Genomic DNA, 24,511 nt, shown 5'->3' with positions numbered 1-24,511 from the left:
TACCATGAAATATCATGTCTGACCAAAGTCATAAGCAGGACAGATAATTCAAACGAAATAGAGGAAGAGGAGATGAAGAAAGGGAGTATAGATGGTCTCGACTACTTGAGTCATAGCAACTTCTTTGGGTTCTGTGAACCAGCCTTCACACAATCAAAAAATGACCTGTATGGGCTAGACAGATGAAGATGCAGGTATTGGTGCATTTGTACTCATTCTGAACAAACTGAAATATGGCTTTACTGTGGGTATTTTTTCATGGTTTCTAAGTAGTCTGCTCCCTTCTCTGTTTTCAAGGTTGCTAGGATGAACAGGAGCCACACTACATTTTATTATCTGTGGTTATTATTAAGTTGCATCTCTGGTCCTCCCTTCTGTCGCTTTGGCTGCAGCTGTGCCCTTCCAAAGCCCTTTAGGGCTCCCTCTGATCTTGTATCCAGTGGCCATCCCTCATTTCCCCCAACTACCCATCAGGTTCTTCTTCATTGTCCACGGGTGTTGTGTATGTTCCATTACAGACTTTAATCACTGTCATCACTGCCTTTGGGAGTGCCAGGAATTTTCCCACATACCAGCAACCAGTCACTTTTCTTCTTGTCAGGAGAACACATCCTTGGGGGAATATTGCAAAAGGGAAGACTTTGGGGCTGGGTTTAGGGCAGTCTCCTAGTCCTGCCTGTCCCTTGGTGGGTGCCCTGGGCAAAGGTGTACACCTCCCGCCTGGACTGAGCGCTCCTCTCAACTCTCGGCGCCGTCGTCATGCTGAGCTGCCTCTTCCTCCTGAAGGCCCTTCTCGCTCTTGGGTCCCTGACATCCTGGGTGGCTGCAGGAGAGCATGGTGAGCTATTATTTGGGGTCCCCGACCAACAGTAACAGACAGTGACCAAGAAGAAGACCTCCCCTGTCTCTTCCTGGAGTGAGAGTCCTCTTTGTGGAGATGGTCATCTCTGTAGGACAGGACTGGATGCATAGCTTCTCAGGACAGCCGGAATAGGTCTTCCTGGCTTTCTCTACCCTCTCTGGACAAGGAGGTAGGCCTTCCAGTCTGGCTTAGTAGAGGTTCTGGCTTTTCCCTAGAGCTCCTTAAATGTGAACAGGATCACACCAACCTTTCCCTCTCTTTATCTGCAAAGTGGTCCGACATTCAGTAGTGGTGGGCAAGTGTCAGGGGTTGTGTGAGGGGAGGGGACAGCAGTGGGAGAGCTATCTTGGATAGGAATGTTGGCAGAGGCTGAAGAGCCTTGAAGTGCTCGGCTTCCATTCCCCATTTCTTGAGGCTTAGCGGGTCACCTCAACCTCGTGGGACATCTTTTGCAGTGAAAGCAGGAGAATGCCCTCCTGATAAGCACCCGTGCAGAGAGCTGTGCCAGGGGGATGAGTCGTGTCCTGCTGGGCAAAAGTGCTGCAGCACCGGCTGCAGTCGTGTCTGCCGAGGAGGCCTTCCAGAAGGTATGTTGGCTGGAGGGGCACAATCCAGGTGTGCTCTCTGACCTTGCCTTTGGGGTAGAAAGACCCGGAGAGCCTCCTACCTCCTAGATGGGCTCTGGAAATGAAGCTTGTCTGCAGCATCTCTCCCCGGTTTGGGGGTTTCTTCTTTAATCATGCAACCCCCAGCTCTTTGTCCCCTATCAGAAAAGAAGACACACGGATGATCTCTGCCTTTTGTTTGCACTCAGGGCTCCCGTGAAGGCTGGGGGGCCAAACTGTGAGGGGGAGCCTGTTAGAGGTAGTGATCACAAGAGTAGATCTCAAGCCAGGGAGACTTTTCTTGCTGCAAATAAGCCATAAGCCACTCTTTGTAAGCGTTAAGCTTTTAAGCCACAATTTCCTCACCTGTAAAATGGGGATAATGGTTTGTACTCTTGGGATTGTTATGAGGATCAAATGAGAGGTTCCTGGCACAAGGCAAACTCAGTAAATGTGAGCTCTCATCATTGTTATTGTCTTTGCCTTAGCACCAGGGTTGAGTGTCCTAAAGAAGCTCAGGTCTTCCTTCCTTTCTTTGATTTTCCCTTTTGCTAAATCTGTGGGAGCCACCGGTAGATAGATAGATAGATAGATAGATAGATAGCCTCTCTCTCTCTCTCTCTCTCTTTTTGTGTGTGGCTGTCTCCCTTTTTCCCTACAGGGAGGAAAGGAGATTGTCCCAGGGCTGTTCGGAAACAATCCTGCTTCCAAAGGTGCGTCACTGATGAGACTTGTCCAGGTACAGAGAAATGCTGCACGTTTGGCTGCAACAGGCGCTGTGTGGTCCCAGTCACTAAACCCAAGCTGGGTAAGAAATATTGCCCCGGGCGTTCCTGGGCTTGCTGGTCTGCTGTCTCCTTTCTCAGATAAGCCCACACCATACTATTACTGGTTTTTCCTTACTTTGAGCCACAATAATTGCCTGCCAAATTCTGAGAAACTTAAGAACAAACCAACCACAGACAAAAGGTACCCCAGCCAGGATGATCTGTGGCATGGGATCCAGGCAGGCAGAGGAGGCTGCCAGCAGGGAGATCTGTGGCTTGCGGCACTTTCTGCTCTTGTGCTTGCCTCCTCCCCTGGCTCCTGAGAGGCCTCCAGAAAGTATTAGAAATTGACAGTGTCTCTCCGTGGCTTGTTCCTTCTCATGTCCCTGTCGTTTCCAGATTTTTTATGGTTAATTTTGCTTGTTTGTGCTTCCAAATAAATTTTATTATGATATTGTTTCGCACTACCCCCCTGCCTGAAAATATGGAAGCTGCTTTTTTTAGAGAGATGTTAGATATAGAAATTAATTTAAGGGGGGCACCTGGGTGGCTCAGTGGGTTAAGTGTTCGCCTTTGGCTCAGGTCATGATCTCGGGGTCCTGAGATCGAGCCCCATGTTGGATCCCTGCTCAGCAGGGAGTCTGCTTCTCCCTCTCCCTCTGCCCCTTGCCCTGCTCTTGCTCTCTCACTGTTTCTCTCTCAAATTAATAAATAAAATCTTAAAAAAATTAACTTAGGGACAACGGACATTTTTATGTTGAATCTTTATGTCTTTGCATTGTCAAGGTATGTTTGGTGTATTTCAGGGTGTTTTAGAGTTTTAAAATACTTCTTGATAAGTTAATGCCTAAGTTTTATTTTTTCTTCACTGCATTAAATGGGGTCTTACATCACACCTTCCATTATGTTTCCTAAAGAAACTGGAACCATTCTCTGTGAGTGCATGTGGCAGCTTTTCCAGTAGAAAAGCTTATATTTTGGTCCTCAGAGAGCTGGGTTCAAGCCTGAGGCTCCCCAGTTACCGGCCGGCAAGTCCCTGGTCAAGTGTCTTCTGCTTCCCTGGGCACCTTTCCCTTCTCTGTCAAATGGAAAGAAAAAGCCTTGGACGTTGTAGTAAAGGTTCAAAGTATGGAAAGTGTTTAGCCCTCAGTGGACATTGGCTTCCTTCCTGTTGCCTGCTAAGTTGGGCTTCCTCAGGAGTGCGGTTGCTAACCAGCCCCTTTTATCAAGAACCAGGATCGCTTTCTCCTCCTCGGACCTCTTCATCTTGGAGACCCTGGAACTCCGCAGCATGTGTCCGCCTCTTTCCTCCCAACCAAACCTCACCAGGTAGAAGCCCCTTCCCTGGAGCCTGTGGGGCTGTCTCTGTCGGGCTTCAGCAGCTCATTCGGGCACCCTGCCCATAAGAGAGAATAGAGGGTTGTCTTCCTTGCCAGGACTCTTTTGGCCCAGTTTTGGAACCAGAGCCTGGGAACTTGTGTCAGGCCAGTCACTCACCGCCAGCCTGCAGGGCCCAGCACAGTCTTCCAGTGTGTGAAGCTGATGGCCGAGTGACAGGGGCTGAGGGACAGGCTGGCACCCAGGCCAGGCCCTTTGTGAGCAGCTCTGAGCCCTGGCCAGGCCAAACAGTGGGATGGTCAGGTCGCCCGAGGGCTTGGGGCAGACACTGGGACCTGCCCCGTGTGGCCTCTCTGGTCCTGGCCTTTGTCTCTGTAAAGTGGAGATGAGTGTACTTACCTCAAAGAGTGATAATGTCCTTTGGGCAGCTAGAACAGGATACCATGGACTGGGTGGTTTATAAATAAAAGAAATTTATATCTTAAATTCTAGAGGCTGAGCAGTCCAAGGTTAAGATGCCAGCATATTCAGTGTCTGGGGAAAGCCAGCTTCCTGGTTCATAGACTGCCATGTCTTCCCCGGGAGCTCCCACGGTGGATGGGCGCAGTGCAGGCAGTGTCCTCTTCATGGGGGCTCCCCTCTCACGACGTCGTCGCCTCCCAAAGCCTCCCTCTCCTAAACCCATCACACTGGGGGTCTGTATCATACACTTTGGAAGAATTTATTTATTTATTTATTATTTTAAAGGATTCTATGTATTTCTATGACAGAGAGACAGCAAGAGAGGAAACACGAGCAGGGGGAGCAGGAGAGGGAGAAGCAGGCTTCCCGCTGAGCCAGGAACCTGATGTGGGACTCAATCCCACGACCCTGGGATCACGACCCGAGCTGAAGGTAGATGCTCAATGACTGAGCCACCCAGGTGTTCCAAGAAATGTCTTTAAAAAGCCTTTAGAAAGCTTGCCAAATAACATTCAGCAGCTTGTGCTGTGATGCCCAGCACCTCTCTGTTCAGATTCCCTCCCCACCATCCCAAGTCTGACCTGTCTGTCCACGCCCCCACTTTCTCCCTTGCTCACTACCTATTGAGCCTCTGCCTGGCTGGCATACATGTCCCGTGGTGAGCAAGGCCGCCGTGGTTAAAAATACTGGGCACCAACCGTGATGAGGGCTGCAAAGGGACATCAAAGCGAGCTGGAGAGGAGGTGTCCTTTCTTTTCTTTCTTTCTTTTTTTTTTTTTTTAAGATCTATTTATTCTTTTTTTTTTTTAAAGATTTTATTTTATTTTATTTGACAGACAGAGATTACAAGCAGGCAGAGAGGTAGGCAGAGAGAGAGAGAGGAGGAAGCAGGCTCCCTGCTGAGCAGAGAGCCTGATGCGGGGCTCAATCCCAGAACCCTGGGATCATGACCTGAGCTGAAGGCAGAGGCTTTAACCTACTGAGCCACCCAGGCGCCCCAGATTCTATTCATTCTCGACAGAGAGAGATCACGAGTAGGCAGAGAGGCAGGCAGAGAGAGAGGAAGGGAAGCAGGCTCCCCACCGAGCAGAGAGCCTGAAGTGGGGCTCGATCCCAGCACCCTGAGATCATGACCCGAGCCAAAGGCAGAGGCTAGGAGGTGTCCTTTCACCCTGGAGGATGAGCGGGAGCTGCCCCGGCCAAGGCTGGGAGTAGGGAGGAGCTCACTCTCTCAAGGGATTGAAAGGAGGTCAGTGGGGTGGGAGGAAAGGGAAAGAGAAGGAAGGGGCTCCACTTTGGGAGAGTCCAGACTTCCAGTTAGTCTCCAGGGCTTCTGTCTAAAGCTTTGTTCTAAACGTACTGGGAAGCCTCTGTGGGGCTAGTAAAAGCAGGGAAGTGAGGCCCAGTCTGGTTTTCATTTTACTTTATTAAAAAAAATCTTTCTGGGGCGCCTGGGTGGCTCAGTGGGTTAAGCCTCTGCCTTCGGCTCAGGTCATGATCCCAGAGTCCTGGGATCAAGCCTCGCATCGGGCTCTCTGCTCAGCAGGGAGCCTGCTTCCTCCTCTCTCTCTCTGCCTGCCTCTCTACTTGTGATCTCTCCCTCTCTGTCAAATAAATAAATAAAATCTTCAAAAAAAATCTTTTAAAAAAGATTTCTTTATTAGGAGATGAAAAGTAAAGATTTGTTTATTTATTAGAGAGAGAGAGAGAGAGAGAGAGAGAGAGAAGGAGCACTGGAGGGGCAGAAGGAGAGGGAAAAACAGACTCCCTGTTGAGCAGGGAGCCACCCAGTCTCCCTGTGAGTGAGTTCCAGCTCTTGTTCTTGGGTAATCTTCGTGGACTGTAGGGAATCACAATGATGTGGCTTGAAGGAACACATCATCGGTCCTGGTGCTGGGAATTTGGGACCCAGTTCTGCCACCATTGACCACAGGCCAGTCCTGCTCCTTTTCCGGATGTCTGGCTGTCTGGCTGGCTGTTTGCAAGAGGAGGTATGATGGCTCAGAGGGCCCATCTTGGCTTAAGAAGTTTTGAGATTTCACTTTTCTATCAGCATCACTGTCCTCTCAAATATAGTGGAAGGTTAGAGCTGGGGCAACAGTAAAGCCCATGTCTGAATATTTCCTGGGTGTCAGGTTTTTATTCCACTTTTTTTGTGTGTGATAGCTTGGGTCTTGGGATAGGGGCATATAAAAAGAGTGGGGATGACCATTCCCATTCTGACTCTCATTCCTCTTTCTCATCCTGGTTAGATTCCTGGTTAGATAACCATGAGGTGCCTGGAAACCATGTGGCATGAGGAACTGAGCTTACCTAGTTTGGGAAATCTGAGACAATGAGAGGCAGAGGGTCCTGTCTGGGATCATGGTGCTAGCCATGTTTTCACAAGGTTTCTGGGCATAGGACAAGGACTGATGGACATCCAGATTTCAGTGGAGTATAAAGTGTTAAAAGTGGGGTGCCCAAGTGGCTTAGTTGGTTAAGCAGCTACTCTTGATTTTGGCTCAGGTTGCGGTCTCAGGGTTGTGAGATGGACCCCTGCATCAGGCTCTGTGCTCAGCACAGAGTCTTCTTGAGATTCTCTCTCTCTCTTTTCCCCTCTGCCTCTCCCACGTGTGCTCTCTCTCCCTCTCTCTTTAAAATAAATAGATAAATGAATCTTAAAAATTGTAAGGATGGCATAGTCTGGCTTGGAGGCCATCAGCTCCAATGTTTGAGCTGAGAGTAGGGAATTATTTGGCAGGAGTTCATGGGGGATGCAGTGGTGGTCATGGTGGGTACTGGTCAAAGGGCATGTGCTCTGACCCTCAGGGCTTCAGCCTGTTCCCCAAGAGTCCCTTCACAGTGTCTACTATTTGACAAAACTCCAGGGACCTCAAGGAAGCCTAGCCTGGAAGAGAGTAGAGGTTTCTCCATGCCTGGTCCTGGGGATGAGGAGGAGCAGAGAGCTCCTGGCATTAGTCACTTCAGGGCCACGCTCAGCAAAATGATGACATCTGGGAAGGGTGCTTCTCTGTGTAGCTCCACAAGAAGTTATATTGCTATGTTTTTCCCAGCAGAGATTTTTTTTTTTTTTATGTCCAGCCTTCTCAACTGTGGGATGAAAGGCTTTGTTCTTTGTTAAATAGATTTTAGTGTTTGTCAAGTAGGTGCGGAGGTGTGGAAAGGCACATCTGGCAATTAGCATGACCATGTGTTCTGGATAAAAAATCAGATTCGATGTGTTCTGACAATGGCAGAGATTCTTTGAAATAGGGACTGTTCAGGAAAATCCCGTGATGCCGGGTTATTAGACCCTGACTGTCAGCTGCACATAGCCTCCTGGGAGGCCAGCACTGGCTTTTTTCCATCATGGCGGACTTCCCAGGGCAAGCCATAGACAATTGTACTTACATGTCCCAACTCAGAGGCACTGGGCCAGTCCTGCTTCGGTTTTCCACAATGCCTTTAATAGCCTGTCGCTTCTTTTCTCCACTTAAAGAAGCTGAAATAAACACTGAGATGAATGAGTCATGGTGAGGCAGTTTGGTTTGGATGTGGGTTCCTAGGGTGTGCCTGCTCCAGGGGACCTGGCCCGGGGCCTGCGTGTTTTAAGGATGGTGTAGTACAAAGAGTGCTTCTTGCTTGCAAACCGAGAGGCTGAGTTTTGTCCTGCTTTGCCACTGACTCACTCTGTCGTTCTGGGCAAACCCCTTCTCTTCTCTGAGTGTCGCTATCTTCAGAGGGGTCGTGAAGGGGACACATGGTGGATGTGCTTGGCTGTAGGCAACAGAAAATTAACAAAAGAGGGGTTCCTTTTTTCCTCGCATAACAAGAAGTCCTGAAGTGGGGACCAAGGCTGGATGGTGGCTCCACGATACCGAGGATGAGGTTACCTTTTTTTTTTCCTTCCCCTTTGCCTTCCTTGGTTTTGTCATACTTGTTGCCTCGTGGTTGAAAGAAGATGGCTCTACCTCCCTGGGTTAGCTCTGTCTTTGCACTGGAAGAAAGAGAAGTCAGGGCGCAGTTGGAAAGGTGCAGTAGCCAGGTCAAGAATGCACAAGTTTTTCCAGCTTCTGTCCTAGTTTGTGGCCACTCCTAGTTACAAGGTAACTTGGGGAAGCAAAGCTTTGCAGCTGGCTGGGCTCACTGCCTCTCCAAACATAACTGTGGTTTCATTAGCAAGTGCTTCAGTTGTCCACAGCTGTATAACAAATACTTCCCAAACTTAGTGGCTCAAAATAACAACAGTTGCCTCTTTCCCTTGGCTGTTTGGGTTGGCGGGGCTCACCTGGGCCGTTCTTCTGCCCACATGGCAAAGCTAAGTCACTCATACAGCTGCGTGCAGCTGGGAGCCCAGCGGGGAACTTGACGGTGGCTGAACCGGGCGGGTGCGTCTCTGCATCCAGCTTCTCTCTCTTTGGGGCATCTCACCATTCCGGAGTTGAGCTCAAGCTTCTTCTTGGCATAGCGGCTGGTTTCCAAGGTGAGGGGTGTTTTAAGGGGTCAAACCCCTATCAAGCCTCTGCTTGCATCACGCTTGCTGGTGTCCTGTTCGTCAAAGCAAGACACACAGTCCAGCCCAGAGACCATATGGGAGGTGTGGCTCCCTGGGGGCCACCACCATAGGTGTCTGCCACGGGAAGGAGGAAGGAGGGAGGGACAGTGAATGCGGGGCTGGCTGTAAGTCTGTTTGCCACGGTGGGTTAGATCTCCATAGTGTTTTCCAGATTGTGAGTCTTGAGATCACTTTAGTAGTCGATGACCAGCATTAAAAAAAAAAAATAGAAATAGAAAGACTGTAAAGTACATATATATATGCACATAAATACATATTTTAAGCAATCATATGGATTAACACATACAATGAAATATATATAATATAATAAAACTCAAGAGTCACAGTGAAAATATCCAGGAACACTGGGTCTAAACACCTCTGGGTCCCATGCTTTGGTTCTGTGGCAGAGTCTGGTGGTGAATGTCCTGCTGACCCCCTTCCGTGCGAGGAGCTGTGTGACAGGGACGAGTCCTGTCCCCAGGGGCATAAGTGCTGCAGTACCGGCTGTGGCCACTCCTGCCGTGGAGACATTCAGGGAGGTATGTTGGCCCCTCGGGGAAGGGATTCTGAGTTTTAGGGTGGGTTGGGGAGGGGCCATCTGTGGCCTTCTGGTCTTTCCCTCCCTGGGAGGAGTCAGAGTTCTCATCCCTCCTGTCCTCCTAGACCCAGCCCAAAGCCACCTCACCTCTCCTGGGGCCCAGGGGCCCGCACTGGTGTTGAAAGAACTCGGGGAAGGCAGTGAGTTAGAAGGAAAAGTCCTAAGACTGGAAGCCAGGTGGTGTGGCTTCTGGTCTTGGTTCTGCTGCTGACCAGCTCTGTAACCTCAGGGAAGCAGACTTGTCCTGAGGCAGTTTCTTCATCTGTAAGGTGAGGGAGTTGCCCGAGGTCATTGTTTTCTGACCAGATTCTTAGCAACAGATTCACAATAGATAAGAGCATTCCTGATCTGATTTCTTTGTTTCAACAGATGTGTTTCAACAGATGTATTTTTAAACGAATCCATATTTTTGAATGCTCCTTTCCTACCAGGCACTGTAGAACTCCAGAATTATTGGCTCAGATGTTGTTTTTATTTATTTATTTATTTTTTATTTTTATTTTTTTAAAAGATTTATTTATTTATTTATTTATTTGATAGAGAGCACAAGTAGGCAGAGAGGCAGGCAGAGAGGCAGGCAGAGAGAGAGAGGGGGAAGCAGGCCCCCGGCTGAGCAGAGAGCCCGATGCGGGCCTTGATCCCAGGACCCTGAGATAATGACCTGAGCTGAAGGCAGAGGCTTAAACCACTGAGCCACCCAGGCGCCCCTCAGATGTTGTTTTTAGACAACGTGTAGATTCCCAGGTAGTGTCAAGTTTCTGAAGATAGATTCTTGTCCTTATCATCAGGGAAGGGAGACAGATCAAGAGCTGTAATGAGTTCTGATGAGAGGAGCACCAAACCTTGTCTGGGTGGCAGACGGAGGCCTCCTGGAGGAAGGGACACTGAGAGGCCCAGCCATGGGGGGAGGGGGTGGGGAGCTCCGTGGCACTCCACGCAGCCCCACCCACAGAGGTATGGAACCCAGGGACCTCCGGGGAACTCTGTGGGAGACCATTTGAAAACTGCTGGTCCAGAGGTTCTCTTTACGGCCCCACTGATTCTCAGAGGCTCTAACTCCCAGGTTTCCCAGGCAGATCTTTGGTTAAGATCTGGTTACAGTCAGGGATGGATTCGTCTGGAGCCTCTGAGTCTCAGTTGCATCCAGAGTCAGTGGCGCTGACACTCCGGTCTCTACCTGTTTCTGTTGACCCCGCAGGGCGGGGTGGTGAGTGTCCACGCCTTCTGGTGGGCTTGTGCATTGTCACCTGCATGATGGATGAGAACTGCCGGGCCGGGGAAAAGTGCTGCAAGTCAGGCTGTGGCCGCTTCTGTGTCCCGCCCATTCTGCCAGCGGAACTGGCCACAAACCCCAACGGGACCCTCAGCCCTGGTTCTGCCAGAGGTGAGTCACGGCCAACCTCATTGATAAGAGCGTGCTTGACTGCTGTGTGTGGAGAGCACTGGCTTAGCTCCTTCGTAGGAGCCTTCAGAGGATCAAGACAAAGTTCTTGCCCTGGAGAGTCTGGTGGGAGAGAAAGATCCAATGCCCCAGATAGGAAACCTTTATATAGACCGCATGGGCTTCTAGGCTCTGAGTGGGTGTGGCTCGTTGGGAAGGTCTTTCTGCCAAAGTAGGATTGGATCTGGGCCCTAAAGACTAGGCAGGATGTGGCAAAAGGAAGAAAGCACAGAGAACATGCTGGACAGGTGGTCTGGTGGTGAGCAAAGGCATAAAGGTGGAATGTGTGTGACACACTTGGGGACCTGGGTCGGGATGGGGTGAGAGTGAGCTGTTTTGGTGCTAGGAGATACAAGGTTGACATCTGAGTGAGTCATCTTCACTGCCAGTTTGGACTGGATTGTCTGGGAAATGGTGCCATCCAAGGCTTTGGGGAGCCATGCATGCCCAACTTCTCTAGGGTGGGGGGAAGCCGGAGACAGGAGGGCACAAGTGTGACCCGCGGCTGCTTCTTTCTGCAGGGATCCTGGTGCCTTAGTTGTCGTGATTTGTCCTGAGCTGCTTTGGTGATGACAGGGGCGCTTGTCCTGGCTGCCAGGAGAGAGTGATGTCCTGGAGCTGTGACCCTCCTGGGGGCTCTCATTGCCCTCTCTGCTCTGCTTCTGTTCCTGCTGTGGCCCTGAGCACGGGAAACAGAGTCGTGGGTTTGGGCAATGGTGTGTGGTACTGCTTTTCCCCAATAAAGACTGTACTGACCTTCTTGCCTGTGCTGTTGGAGGGCCAGGACGAGGAGAGAGAGCTAGGGGGTCTGAGCATGGCTGCAGGATTACGGGACTTAAGGCAACCCATCCTTTCCGAGAACAGTGAAAGTGGGGGCTGCCCCGCTGGTGAGGGTGGAGGTGGGTGGGAGTCAGTCTCGGCTGATTTGCCATAGATTTCTCTCTCTCAAGCCTCGGGAGTGGGGCCATCAGGGCTCTTCTTGGGCCTGCTGATCTTTTAATAGAGAATGTGAGCTGGGGATGGAACTGGGGTGGGAAACTAGTTTACTATAGTTTCTTGGATGGTCCCACCTTGGATCTCCTTCTCTGGGGGCCGGCCCTTGGCTCCAAGACAAGGCAGTTTGTCCCCTTCAGGTAGCTTTGCTATAGGGAAGGGTTGCCTTCAGGTTCTCAGAATATAAAAGATAAAATAAATTTTAAAAATGCATGCAAAATGGATCACGTTCTATATCCTGGAGAAATTTATGTTACCACATTATTTTGTAATGGGACACCATGAAAATAGCTAATTTAATTAGTCTTCTCTTGGTGAACATGAATCCCTGTACATATAAAGGTTGGCCTTCTCTTGCAGGCACATCTGATCTGGGGAAATTCTTTGTGGTAGAATTCTAGTTTCTCCAATAAAGCCTGATCCCCCCTCCCCCCGGAAAAGGCCCTCAATCAGTGTTTGTTGAGTGACTGAAAGAATGAATATAATTCCCAAGTCTGTCTGTAAGAGATTTGTTGAGCTTTGAGTATTAGAAAACCCACCAAACAGTGGCTTCGTCAATAAAGACAATCTAATTTCCTCACATCGGAGTGTGGAGAGAGGCATCCACAGTGCTAATGAGGAGACTCCTTCCTTCCTTCCCCGCCAACCTCAGCGTGCTGGCTTTTGTCCTCAAGACGGTCCCCTCACGGGTGTGGGACCGTTGTACAGCCCTGGACGTCACAGCAGGAAGGTCTGTGGAAAGGGTAATGGTGAAAAGACCTTCCCCTCAAATGCTCTCTCCTTTTAATGACAGAGACCATCTTCCCTGGAAGCTGACCCCTGCCCACGTTTCCCTCGTCCTCTCATTGGCTGGAAAAGCAAATGTCTGCAAACAGGAAGTGGAAAATGTGACTTCTTAGATGAAACGTGCTTCATCCTTGAGGCTGAGGGAGGGGCCCACCTGGATTTAAAAAATTGAGATTCTATTAGCAAGGAAGGAGAGAATGGGGGAGGGAAGGAGTGAACCTCGTGTGCCGTACTGGGTTCAAGGACGTATGCATTCAAAATTTGGACAGAAATTTCTAAGTAGGCAGGACTTTTATAACAAGTGCTCACCTTGAATATTGCAAAAATGTTTTTTTATAATTCCCAACTCAAAAAAACAGAAAAAGGCAAGTTACAACGTAAAAAAAAAAAAAACACCTTCCAGGGCACCTGGGTCTCGCATTCGGTTGGGTGTCTGACTCTTAAATTCTGCTCAGGTTGTGATCTCAGGGTCGTGAGATCGAGCCCTGTGTCGGGCTCTGAGTCTGCTCAAGACTCTCTCTCCCTGTGCCCCTCCTCCAATAAATAAATAAAACTTTAAAATTAAAAAAAATTTCCATCACTGTTGTCTTTTTGTGCCCTCTTTCCCTCTGGTTTCACACTGGCCTGTGAAATTCTGGTTTCTACTGGTTCGGAACACTCATCTCTTTGAGAAGACATGTCAGCGTTTGATCTGAAGAGGAGCGGCTAGTGTGAGCCTTGCAGTGGCCATCCTAGGGACCTTCAGGGTCCCAGGCTCATAGTGCAGGGACCTAGGAGGACCTCCCGTGTCCATGTAATTGGCTGCTGAACAATTTGGTAAGTTCTTCTTCCACTGTTTTCCTTATCGTGTTTTTGTTTATTAAAAAAAGAGATAATACACGGACACCATTTAAAAAATCAATATGGAGAAGCTTTCAATGAAAACAGCAATCCTGGGATCTTAAAATGTGGTAGGATGATTTCCTGCTGGGGGTGGGGGTGGGGCTGGAAAGGAAGTTGTGAGTCCCAGCCCAGCTCAGGCTGAGCACCAGAGAGATGGCCCTTCCAGATCTTTCCTCTTCATCTGGGGCAGCCCACCCTGTCCACATGGGAGCAACGACATGGGGTGGGGGGGGGAGGGGAGAGATTGAGAGAGCGAGAGAGAGAGAGAGCTCTCGAGAGCAGAGCAGGCGCATGAACCAAAGGGTTGAATTTGTTTTTGTTTGATTGTGTTGGAGTTGGAGGTCAAAGGTTGAGATGGGGCCAAATTCCGTTTCTCCCTCCCCCTCTTCTGGGCCTTTCTAGGCCTCTTTTCCTACTGTTGTACCCTAAACCAAAGAAGCCATCGGAACCTGTCCTTCCTCAGTTTAAGACCATTTCAGCCTCAGGCCTGGGGAAGCAGATCTCAGAGGGCCCTTCTATTACAGATGCCCTAACCTTGCACCCTGAAATTAGCTCTGACCAGAATGAAAAACCACAACCACGCCCCTCCCCAACCTTAGCTTCCTGCTGGCTCACCTTGGGGGGTGAAATCTGAAACCAGCTCCCTATACACAGAGGGCCATGGGGAGATGAAGAATGATCACTCCCTATCAGCAGGTGGCAGGTGCAAGGGAACTTAAACAGGATGCTTGTCTTGGGGTCCAGAAGCCAGCAGATCTCAGTGTCTGACCACCTGAACCTTAACAGTTTACAGAGAGACCTTTACAGGGCTGAGTCCCATGCACCGGCCAGAGGGTCTCAACAACATCTTGATCCCTCAAGGCTACATCCTTGAAAATGGCTCCCACTATGGGAACAGTGAGTGGCAGAACATTCCAAGGACAGGGGATGGGGAGGAACCCCCAACTGCTCAGGGCCAGCTTGCAGGTCAAGTGGCAGTCATGTCCTCTCCAGGACCTCCTCCAACCCTTCTGCCCAGTGGGGCTCTGACACATACTAGTCCTCAAACGTGAGTCCTCTAAGACCTGTTCTTTGACCAGAGTCAGTGGGTTTTGAGCTCCCCACTTCTCCATCCCTTCCCTTGACCATCAGGTGGTGGAGACCGCAGGTGGCACATGTGTGTGCTGCCTCAGTGACATCATGGGCTCTGCATCCTCTCCCTGCTGCTCTTCTGGATCTTTCTCTCTGCGGAGCATAATGTCATTGGTAAGTGGGATAGGTGGGTTGAGAGAGTCAAGAGGGGTGAGGTGCAACCCGTGCCCCTGGCAAGGGGGTGTTCTTAAGGGCTACCTTCCTTTTCCTACCCAAGTTAAGCTCCCTTGCCAAGGGCATTGGTGCTTAGAAGGCCAACTTCCTATAGATTCCCAAGCATTGGAAAAGAATGAAGAAGCACCCCAAAGAGTTAACAGCTAACCCTTACTGAGCACCAACTATGTCCCAGGTGCTGGGCTAAGAACTGGGCTTGCACAGCGGCCCTGCCAAGTCCTGTGTCTTTCACATGAGGAAACAGAACTCGCCCAAGGTCTCAGAGTGAGTTGTGGGGCTAGTTTGTACCTCGGTCTGTATGCTTCAACAATTTTGATATTTTACTTTCTCTCGCTATAAAACGGAGGTAGGCAAGTGATTTGGGATCAACTGTGATATTTGTGGAAGTAAGGAATAGGAACAGGCAGGGGAAACTCTGGGTTCCAGTCCAGATTGGCTGCATGAGCTAGGGCGGGCTGTCTCTTTCTCTATAGGGAAAGGCAGGGAGAGAGAGAGAGGGAGAGAGGAGAGACAGGAAGGCAGAGAGAAGGAATGGTAGGGAGTGGTGGAGGATGGAGGAGGAAGGAGGGAGGGAGAAAAGAGAAGGAGAAGGGGACACAGAGAGACAAACATTAGTTCCTCAAGAGTCACAGTCCCTTCCAGCCCTGAGACGCTGTGTTTGGCAGAGCAGGTCCCAGGTGGGAGGAGCTTGGCCCTGGATATCTGTGACCTATTCATACTCTCCCTTTCATGCTTTCTCATTCATATTCTGGTCACTCTGCCATCCTGGTCCTACGGACCGGCCATCAGAGAGCAGCTCTTGAATTGTTTTCTTCCAAGAGTGACCTTGGGTCCCGGCTCCAGCCTGAGCCAGGACCTTGTGCAACCAAGAGGGGGAAATGAAATGCAGTTTGTGAGAGGGGACAGAGCCCAGACTGTGAAGATGCGGTGCGGGTATTCAGCGAAGGTTCAAGGTCTATTTGGAGCGGTGGGGAGCTCAGATGCTGGGCTCAGCTGCATCGGGGACGCTTGTGGGAACAACAATGGGCAGGGAGTTTTGAGTGGAAAGAATTCTTGGCTGGGTGCCTTTACTCTTAGAGCCACCAGAGGGCAGCAGAGGCCTAAGTCATAGACCGCTTCCAGGCCAGAGAGAAATGCAAGGATTGATACTCTAGAAGCCTAGTTAAGGGGAAAGTTCAGTATTGTCTGAGTTCCTCCCAGATTTTTCCAGTCACTCTGAGAAAAAGTTACACTTTTTTTTCCGGAGCCCTACTGAATTGCGCTTTATCAATTCCGAGACCTAACATTATGCTCTCCCTTTTCATGCCTTGTGGAATGATCCTGCCCTTTAGGTAACCCTCTCCTTGGGGACATCAGTGTATCAGTGTTTCTTGCACAAAGTCGCAGGTCAGGAGAAAGTTTCCCTCTGGCCATGAGCCATTCTGAGAATGGGCAGGGAAGTGACATACCTGGCCTCGAAATGAGAGATTTCCTCCCTCAGACATTCCCTCTGAATCGGCCCCGGTGAAAAAGTGCTTTCCAGAGCCGAAGTTTCATTTTTGCCTTGGCTACTGGGGAGCCAAGAGTTGGGTTTTGCAGTGAAGCCTGAGTTTGAATCTGGACCCTTCTGCTGCGTATTAGCTCTGTGCAACATGAGCGAGGACAATCCCATTGTCACGTTACCCACCTCCCAGGATTGCTGAGTATATATGTATATATAAAGTTAGAAAGCACTTAGCACAGAGCCGGACACAAAGGCACATCCAGTGATGGTTATTCACGTTTTCTTGAAAAAACGAATCTCTTCGTGATCACCCTCTTTTCTTACCCTCTTGGATCTCTTCTACTTTTGAATGTCCTCAGCCTCTAGAAGTCCAATGCGCTATCCATTGCGCCACGGGGCCACCACCTTCTCTTCTACTTTTGGTGTAATGATTTCCAGTTTCCTGTTTCCTGTTCCTCCAGTCCTGTTCAGCAGATGGTGTGGTACACATACAGGAGAGGTTAGCATATGTGGAATGCTTGGGCAGAAAGAAGCTTCTGGAGCAGCGCTGTCCAAGAGAAATATAATGCAAACCACCTGTGTAACGTCAAGATTTCTAGTGGCCAAATTAAAAAAGTAAAAAGTTCGGTGTCGCCTCAAAAAGTTAAACACGGAGTTACCATAGGACCCAGGGATTCTGCTCTCGGGTCTATAACTAAATGAATGGAAAACAGGTGTTCAGATCAAAACATGTACACAAATGTTCACAGAAGGCCCTTTGCGATAGTCAGAAGGTGGAAGCAGCACAGTTGCCCATCAGGGCATAGGATCAACAGATAAATGGATCCATGGATAAACAAAACAGAATGCAGCCTAGCCCTCCAACGGAGTAGTCTTTAGACATGGAAAGGAATGAAGTATTGACTCTTGCTACAGCACGACGAGCCTTGCAAACACTGCGCTCAGGGAACGAAGCCAGACACGAAAGGTCATCTCCTGTATGATTCCGTTCATAAGAACAGTCTAGGACAGGCAGATCCACACAGACAGAAAGCAGAGGAGAGGTTGCCAGAGGCTGCTTTTAGAACAGAACTACCTGAGGCGGCTTGTCAACGTGCAGATTCCCAAATTCCATCCCAGATGTTTTGGCTCAGTAGGTGAAGGGTGGCGTGGGCCAAAGAAACTGCTGGTTTTATTATTATTATTATTATTATTATTTTTAAAAAGATTTTATTTATTTGACAGAGAGATCTCAAGTAGGCAGAGAGGCAGGCAGACTCCCTGCTGAGCAGAGAGCCTGATGTGGGGCTGGATCCCAGGACCCTGAGACCACGACCTGAGTTGGAAACAGAGGCTTAACTCACTGAACCACCCAGCCGCCCCTATTTTATTATTATTATTATTAAAGATTTTATTTATTCATTTGACAGAGAGAGACAGCAAGAGAGGGAGCACAAGCGGGCGAGTGGGAAAGGGAAAAGCAGGCTTCACGCCGAGAGCCTGATGTGGGGCTGGATCCCAGGACTCTCAGATCATGACCCGAGCTGAAGGCAGAGGCTTAATCCACTGAGCCACCCAGGCGCCCCTATTTTATTATTTTTTAAAGCTTTTATTTATTTATGAGAGAGAGAGAGAGAAAGAGAGAGAGAGAGACAGCACAAGTAGGGAGCCTGCGGTGGGTCTCGATCCCAGGACCCTATAATCATGACCTGAGCCAAAGCCAGACGCTTAACCGAGCCACGTAGGTGCCCCAATAGACATGATTTTTAAAAACAATTTATTTATTTACTGGAGAGAAAGAGGGAGGCATCAGGGCAAGCGGCAGGGGGAGAGAGTCCCCAAGCAGACTCCCCGGGTGGAGAGCCACTGCAGGGCTCGGTCTCATGACCCATGAGACGGTGACCTGAGTCGAAACCAAGAGTGGGGATGCTTAATCGACTGAGCCACACCAAGCACCCTGATCGGCATAATTTTAATTGTTAAAGTGTTTGGTTTCTTTAAATACATATGAATTTTTTATATTTAACAAGACCCTGGAACTCTGTAGCTGCTGTTTCACCTGTTTGCCATGTTCTTTGCCAAATGGCTTCAAAGGCTTTTCCCTTCTCTCTTACTGCCATTAAACCAGAAGTGTATTGAAGTGGCAAAGCCTCTATTTTTCGCAACATTTCCTCGACTCCCGGGTAGATCGTTGTGGATGTTTCTTGATATACAGTGTTCTGTATATCAGAATTTCTAGGTTCTCCTGTTCTGCGGTGCTCCATTTATAGGTTCCATTTTCCCATTTTAATGTTTTCCATATTTAATATTTAATATCATATTTAATATCCATATTTAACATTTTCCCAGTTTTAATATTTTTCTGGTCTTTTCAACATAGGCTTCTTTTCCCACCATTCTCTCTGCTCAAGGCCATATAGAAGCAGTCCAGTCTCTTCTCTCTGCCCTGTTTGCTTCCGCCTTCATTGCACTACAACTCAAAACTGAAGCAAGCTGGCTCCGTACCCGCCCAGGGGTCCAGATCCTTGGACTCCTAATAATGAACTGTTTAAGGTGCCCGATGCAAAACGTACCTTTAGACAGAAACGAAAATAGTTTTCTTTCTGGTTTTCCTGATGGTAAATTCTAGTAAAGTTCATTCATGCTGAACTTTACTTTGCTATGTTTACATGCCTGCTTCGCCCAGCAGCTGGGGGAGCTCCTCCCTCCCTAGAACGGAGCCCTCATCTGACAGGTACTTGTGGGTCAGGGTTCTCGGCGACCAGCAGCAGCAGAAAGATACTGGCTAACTTAAGAGGGTGCTGGAAGGATATTGGTACTCACACTACTCACGGACAGCTGGGGCTCCATGGTCGGGGACTGGTGGCACCGTGGGGGTGGTCAAGAAGGAGGGGGCACATCCTCTAAGCAGGAAGGTCATCTAGATTGGGTTGTGGTGGCACTGCTGTGACAGTCATGTTCTCTTTGTCTTTGCTCCTTCTCTCAGGATTTCGGTTTTCTGAGAGAGAAAGAGTATGATTCCTGATTAAGGGTTTCTCCACCTTGGTTCTACTATCATTTTAGACTGGATACTTCTTAAAATGATTATTACTATTTTAAAAGACTATTTATTGGGCGCCTGGGTGGCTCAGTGGGTTAAAGCCTCTGCCTTCGGCTCAGGTCATGATCCCAGGGTCCTGGGATCGAGCCCCGCATCGGGCTCTCCACTCCTTGGGGAGCCTGCTTTCTCCTTTCTCTCTCTGCCTGCCTCTCTGACTACTTGTGATCTCTGTCAAATAAATAAATAAAATCTTAAAAAAAAAAGACTATTTATTTATTTGAGAGAGAGAAAGAGAGAGCAGGAGTGAGGAGGGTGTGCAGAGGGAGAGGGAGAATCTCAAGCAGTCTCTGCAGGGAGCATGGAGCCCGATTCGGGGCTCGATCCCAGCAAGACCTGAGCCGAAGACAGACCGCCCCTGGACTGGATAATTCTTTGTTGTGGTGGAGGGACTGTCCTGTGCATTATATGAGGTTTAGGAGCATCCCTGGCTTTCCCCACTGGTTGCCAGCAGACTCCATGTGTTGACAACAAGAAGTGTCTACAGATATTGCCAAATGTCGTCTGGGGTGAAATGACGCCCGGATGGGAATTTTGATCTTAACTCAGCTGCCTCCTCGCAGTGCTGTGTGGAGAAGCGGTCTGGTTCCCTGACTTCCGGTGTGGTTTAGCAGGCTCCGGGACTTGACCCCTACAAGACATCACAGGATGGAGAGACAGAATTCCCTATAAGGGAGATAGATAAGCTGCTGTAGGAATGGGAAAGAGATGGATGCGGCTCACAGTGAATCCTCAGGGCCGTATAGACTCCTGTGAAGAGTTTTACGTTTTGTAATACATTAGATGTTCATTAATTGCATTTAAATAAAAAATAAATAAGAAAAAGAGTTTTGGGGCACCTGGGTGGCTCCGTGGGTTACGCCTCTGCCTTCAGCTCAGGTCATGATCCCACGGTCCTGGGATGGAGCCCCGCATCTGGATCCTTGCTCAGCAGGGAGCCTGCTTCTCCCTCTCCCTGCTGCTCCCCCTGCTTCTGCTCTCTCTCTCTCTGGCAAGTAGGTAAATAAAAAAAAAAAAAATTCAAAGCTCTTTGGGGCACCTGGGTGGCTCAGTCATTGGGCATCTGACTTCGGCTAGGGTCATGATCCCAGGATCCTGGGCTCGAACCCCGCATCAGGCTCCCTTGCTCAGCGGGAAGCCTGCTTCTCCCTCTTCCACTCTCCCTGGTTCCTTCTCTTGCTGTGTCTCTCTCTGCGAAATAAATAATTAAAATCTTAAAAAAAAATTCAAAGCGCTGAAGCCTGTCTACAAATTTGGCACCCGTGTCATGGCTGGATCCTTGGAGTATCACCTGCACATTTCAGACGGCCGGGACAGCCAGGGATTTGGGAGGAGATTGTATAGCGATGTTGGGGAGGGTGATGTAAGCCCTTCCACCATGATCAGAGCCAGAATTCTCCAAATGGTCACTTAGAAATATGACTCTTTTTTTGAAACCCTCCATTTTTGTCCATCACGGCTGGGATATATTGAAACTTCTTTCCCTGACATATAAAGTCATACTGAAGTCCTGGGCCTGCTAACCTCTCCATCCTCCTGGTGCCTTACACCGTATCTGGCTTATAGCACGTGCTCAGGGAATGTGCTGAATGAATGAAGACGCAGGCGAGAGTGCATCATGCATGGAAGGAAGTTCCCCACTGAGAGCTGAGGGACACGACATAAATGCAGCTACGAGACACGGCGAGGAATCTGTCCGGCCTCACATTTCAGACCTTCACTTCCACAATAGGTCAGAACTGGACCAGAGGATCTTTAAGTCGCTTTCTTCTCCCCCAAATCCATGCTACTCATAAAAAGACAAGTGAAGTTGGGGCGCCCGGGTGGCTCAGTGGGGTAAAGCCTCTGCCTTCAGCTCGGGTCATGATCCCAGGGTCCTAGGATCGAGTCCCGCATCGGGCTCTCTGCTTGGCTGGGAGCCTGCTTCCTTCCTCTCTCTCCACCTGTCTCTCTGCCTACTTGTGATCTCTGTCAAATATATAAATAACATCTTTAAAAAAAAAAAAAAGACAAGTGAAGTTGATGGGTGCCTGGGTGACTCCGTTGGGTAAGCATCTGCTCTCAGTTCAGGTCATGATCCCAGGGTCTTGGGATCTCGTAGTCCTGCATCGGACTCCTTGCTCAGCGGGGAGACTGCTTCTCCCTCTGCCGGTCATAGCCCCTGCTTGTGCTCTCTCTCTCTGACAAATATATATATAAAGTCTTAAAAAAGAAAAAAAAAAAAGACAAGTGAAGTTCAGACAAAAACACCATATAGGAGACAATAATAATACGAAACAGACATGGGGAACCTGGATATTAGGTTAAAATTTTAACCACAGACTGCATGTCTTGGATCAAGGGTCTGAAAAACAGAAATGGGGCGCCTGGGTGGCTCAGTGGGTTAAAGCCTCTGCCTTTGGCTCAGGTCCTGATCCCGGGGTCCTGGGATCAAGCCCCGCATCGGGCTCTCTGCTCAGCGGGGAGCCTGCTTCCTCTTCTCTCTCTGCCTGCTTCTCTGCCTACTTGTGATCTCCGTCTGTCAAATAAATAAATAAAATCTTAAAAAAAAAAAAACAAACAGAAATGGTGCTTGAGGTTAATTATTCTGGCAATAAATGTTCATAGCAGCAATGGCCACAGTCGCCAAACTGTGGAAAGAACCAAGATGCCCTTCAACGGATGAATGGATAAAGAAGATGTGGTCCATATATACATACAATGGAGTATTATGCCTCCATCAGAAAGGATGAATACCCAACTTTTGTATCAACATGGATGGGACTGGAAGAGATTATGCTGAATGAAATAAGTCAAGCAGAGAGTTAATTATATGGTTTCACTTACTTGTGGAGCATAAGGAATAACACAGAGGATATGGGGAGATGGAGAGGAGAAGGGAGTTGGGGGAAATTGAAAGGGGAGATGAACCGTGAGAAACTGTGGATTCTGAAAAGCAATCTGAGGGTTTTGGAGGGGCGGGGGGTGGGAGGTTGGGCGAGCCTGGTGGTAGATATTAAGGAGGGCACGTATTGCATGGAGCAGTGGGTGTGGTGCATAAACAATGAATTCTGGAACACTGAAAAGAAATAAAAAAAATAAATAAAAATTAAAAAAATTATTCTGGCAATAGCAGATAGAACTAATGAGGTTTGGTACTGGCTGGATCATGAATGGATCTGATGAAGAGAACCTGGCAGGATAGGACTGCTGTGAGGGGGCTGGATATGAAATTCCATGTGGAGACAGTGATCTACCAGACCCAGTAAAGACTAGACCAAGGAAGAGTTGGAGGTTTTCTCTAATCTGTGTATTCTCCTATAGGAGATGGAAGGAGACGGTTAGATGGGGGAAGAGATCGAAGTCTTCCCGATGATTCTTTGGGATGATCTCCCTTTTTGTACATCTTCTCCCAGGTTCTGCTCTACACCCAGATGTGAGGGTGAATGCACTGAGTATCTCTTTTTATTTTTATTTTTATTTTTTTCAAAGAGTTTATTTATTTATTTGACAGAGAGATCACAAGCAGGCAGAGAGGCAGGCAGAGAGAGAGAGAGAGAGAGAGAGAGAGAAGAAAGCAGGCTCCCTGCTGAGCAGAGAGCCCGATGCGGGGCTCTATCCCAAGGACCCTGGGATCATGACCTGAGCCAAAGGCAGAGGCTTTAACCCACTGAGCCACCCAGGCGCCCCGAGTATCTCTTTTAAAAAAAACTTAAAAAAAATTTAAATTCAATTTAATTAACATAGTGTATTATTAGTTTCAGGGGTAGAATTTAGTGATTCTTCAGTTGCATAGAACACCCAGTGCACATTCCATCACGTGCCCTCCTTAATGCCCGTTACCCAGTTACGCCATTCCCTCACCACCTCCCCTCCAGCAACCCCCAGCTTATTTCCCAGATTTAAGAGTGTCTTATGGTTTGCCTCCCTCTCTGTTTTTTATCTTACTTTATTTTTCCTTCCCTTCCCTTCTGTTCTTCTGTTTTGTTTCTTAAATCCTACATAGAAGTGAAATCATATGGTATTTGTCTTTGACGGACTTATTTCACATAGCATAATACACTCTAGTTCCACTCACATTATTCCAAAATGCAAGATTTTTTTGATAACTGAATAATATTCCATTGTATATATATATACAACATCTTCTTTGTCAATTCATCTGGCCTCTTTCCATATTTTCGCTACTGTGAACATTGCTGCTATAAACAATGCACGTTCCCCTTCCAATCACTATGTTTGTATCCTTTGGATAAAGACCTGCCAGTTCAATTGCTAGGTCCTAGAGTAGTTCTGTTTTTAACTTTCTGAGGAACCTCCTTACTGTTCTCCAGAGTGGCTGCACCAGTTTGCATTCCCAGCACCAGTGTAAGAGGGTTCCCCTTTCTACATCCCCACCAACATCTGTTGTTTCCCGAGGTGTTAATTTTAGCCATTCTGACTGGTGTGAGGTGGTATCTCATTGTGGTTTTGATTTGTATTTCCCTGATGCTGAGTGATGTTAAGCATTTTATCATGTGTCTGTTGGCCATTTGTATGTCTTCTTCGGAGAAATGTCTGTTCATGTCTTGTGCCAATTTCTTGAGTGTTTTTAATTTGTTGTGTGTTGAGTTTGATAAGTTCTTTTTTTATTATTATGTTCAGTTCGCCAACATATCGTACATTATTAGTTTTTGATGTAGTGCTCAAAGATTCATTAATTGCATATAACATCCAGCTCTTTACAGATTTTGGATACTAGCATTTTTTCTGATAAGACATTGTGAATATCTTTTCCCATTCCATAGGTTGCCTTTTAGTTTTGTTAACTGTCTCTTCTGTTGTGCAAAAGCTTTTCTTCTGGATGGAGTCCTAATAGTTCATTTTTGCTTTTGTTTCTCTTGCCTTTGGAGATGTGTCTAGCAAGAAGTTGCTGTGGCTGAGGTCAAAGAGGTTGCTGTCTGTGTTGTCCTCTAGGATTTTGACGGCTTCCTGTCTCACCTTTAGGTCTTTCATCCATTTTGAGTTTATTTTTGTGTATGATGTAGGAAAGTGATCCTGTTTCATTCTTCTGCATGTGGCTGTCCAATTTCTCTAACACCATTTGTTGAAGAGACTGTCTTTTTTCCACTGGATATTCTTTCTTGCTTTGTCGAAGATTAGTCGAACATACGGTTGAGGGTCCATTTCTGAGTTCTCTATTCTGTTCCATTGATCTATGTGTCTGTTTTTGTGCCAGTACCATGCTGTCTTGATGATTACAGTTATGTAATAGAGCTTGAAGTCTGGAATTGCGATGCCTCCAGCTTTAATTTTCTTTTTCAACATTAATTTGGCTATTTGGGGTCTTTTCTGGTTCCATGCAAATTTTAGAATTGTTTGTTCCAGCTCTGTGAAAAATGCTGGTGGTATTTT

The 24,511-nt window shown here is 48.2% G+C and overlaps 1 protein-coding gene across 1 annotated transcript in view; it reads left to right on the top strand.

The window, feature by feature from the left end:
* The window catches only part of WFDC3 (WAP four-disulfide core domain 3), a gene marked incomplete at its 5' end in the record, with an annotated part of 33,181 nt that extends 21,812 nt beyond the window's left edge, over positions 1 to 11,369 (top strand). Inside the window, 5 exons of the mRNA XM_082743029.1 lie at positions 1,318 to 1,449; positions 2,129 to 2,275; positions 8,982 to 9,113; positions 10,371 to 10,556; positions 11,135 to 11,369. Coding sequence (XP_082599155.1) covers positions 1,318 to 1,449; positions 2,129 to 2,275; positions 8,982 to 9,113; positions 10,371 to 10,556; positions 11,135 to 11,151 — 614 coding nt within the window. The 3' untranslated portion in view covers positions 11,152 to 11,369. The remainder of the gene's footprint in view (positions 1 to 1,317; positions 1,450 to 2,128; positions 2,276 to 8,981; positions 9,114 to 10,370; positions 10,557 to 11,134) is intronic.
* Between the last annotated feature and the right edge of the window lie 13,142 nt (positions 11,370 to 24,511).

The sequence above is a fragment of the Mustela nivalis genome (genome assembly GCF_964662115.1).
Source record: "Mustela nivalis genome assembly, chromosome: 8".
In the NCBI taxonomy this organism is placed as follows: Eukaryota; Metazoa; Chordata; class Mammalia; order Carnivora; family Mustelidae; genus Mustela; species Mustela nivalis.
The sequence above is the reverse complement of the archived record's forward strand: the minus strand, read 5'-3'. Positions and strand labels throughout refer to the sequence as shown.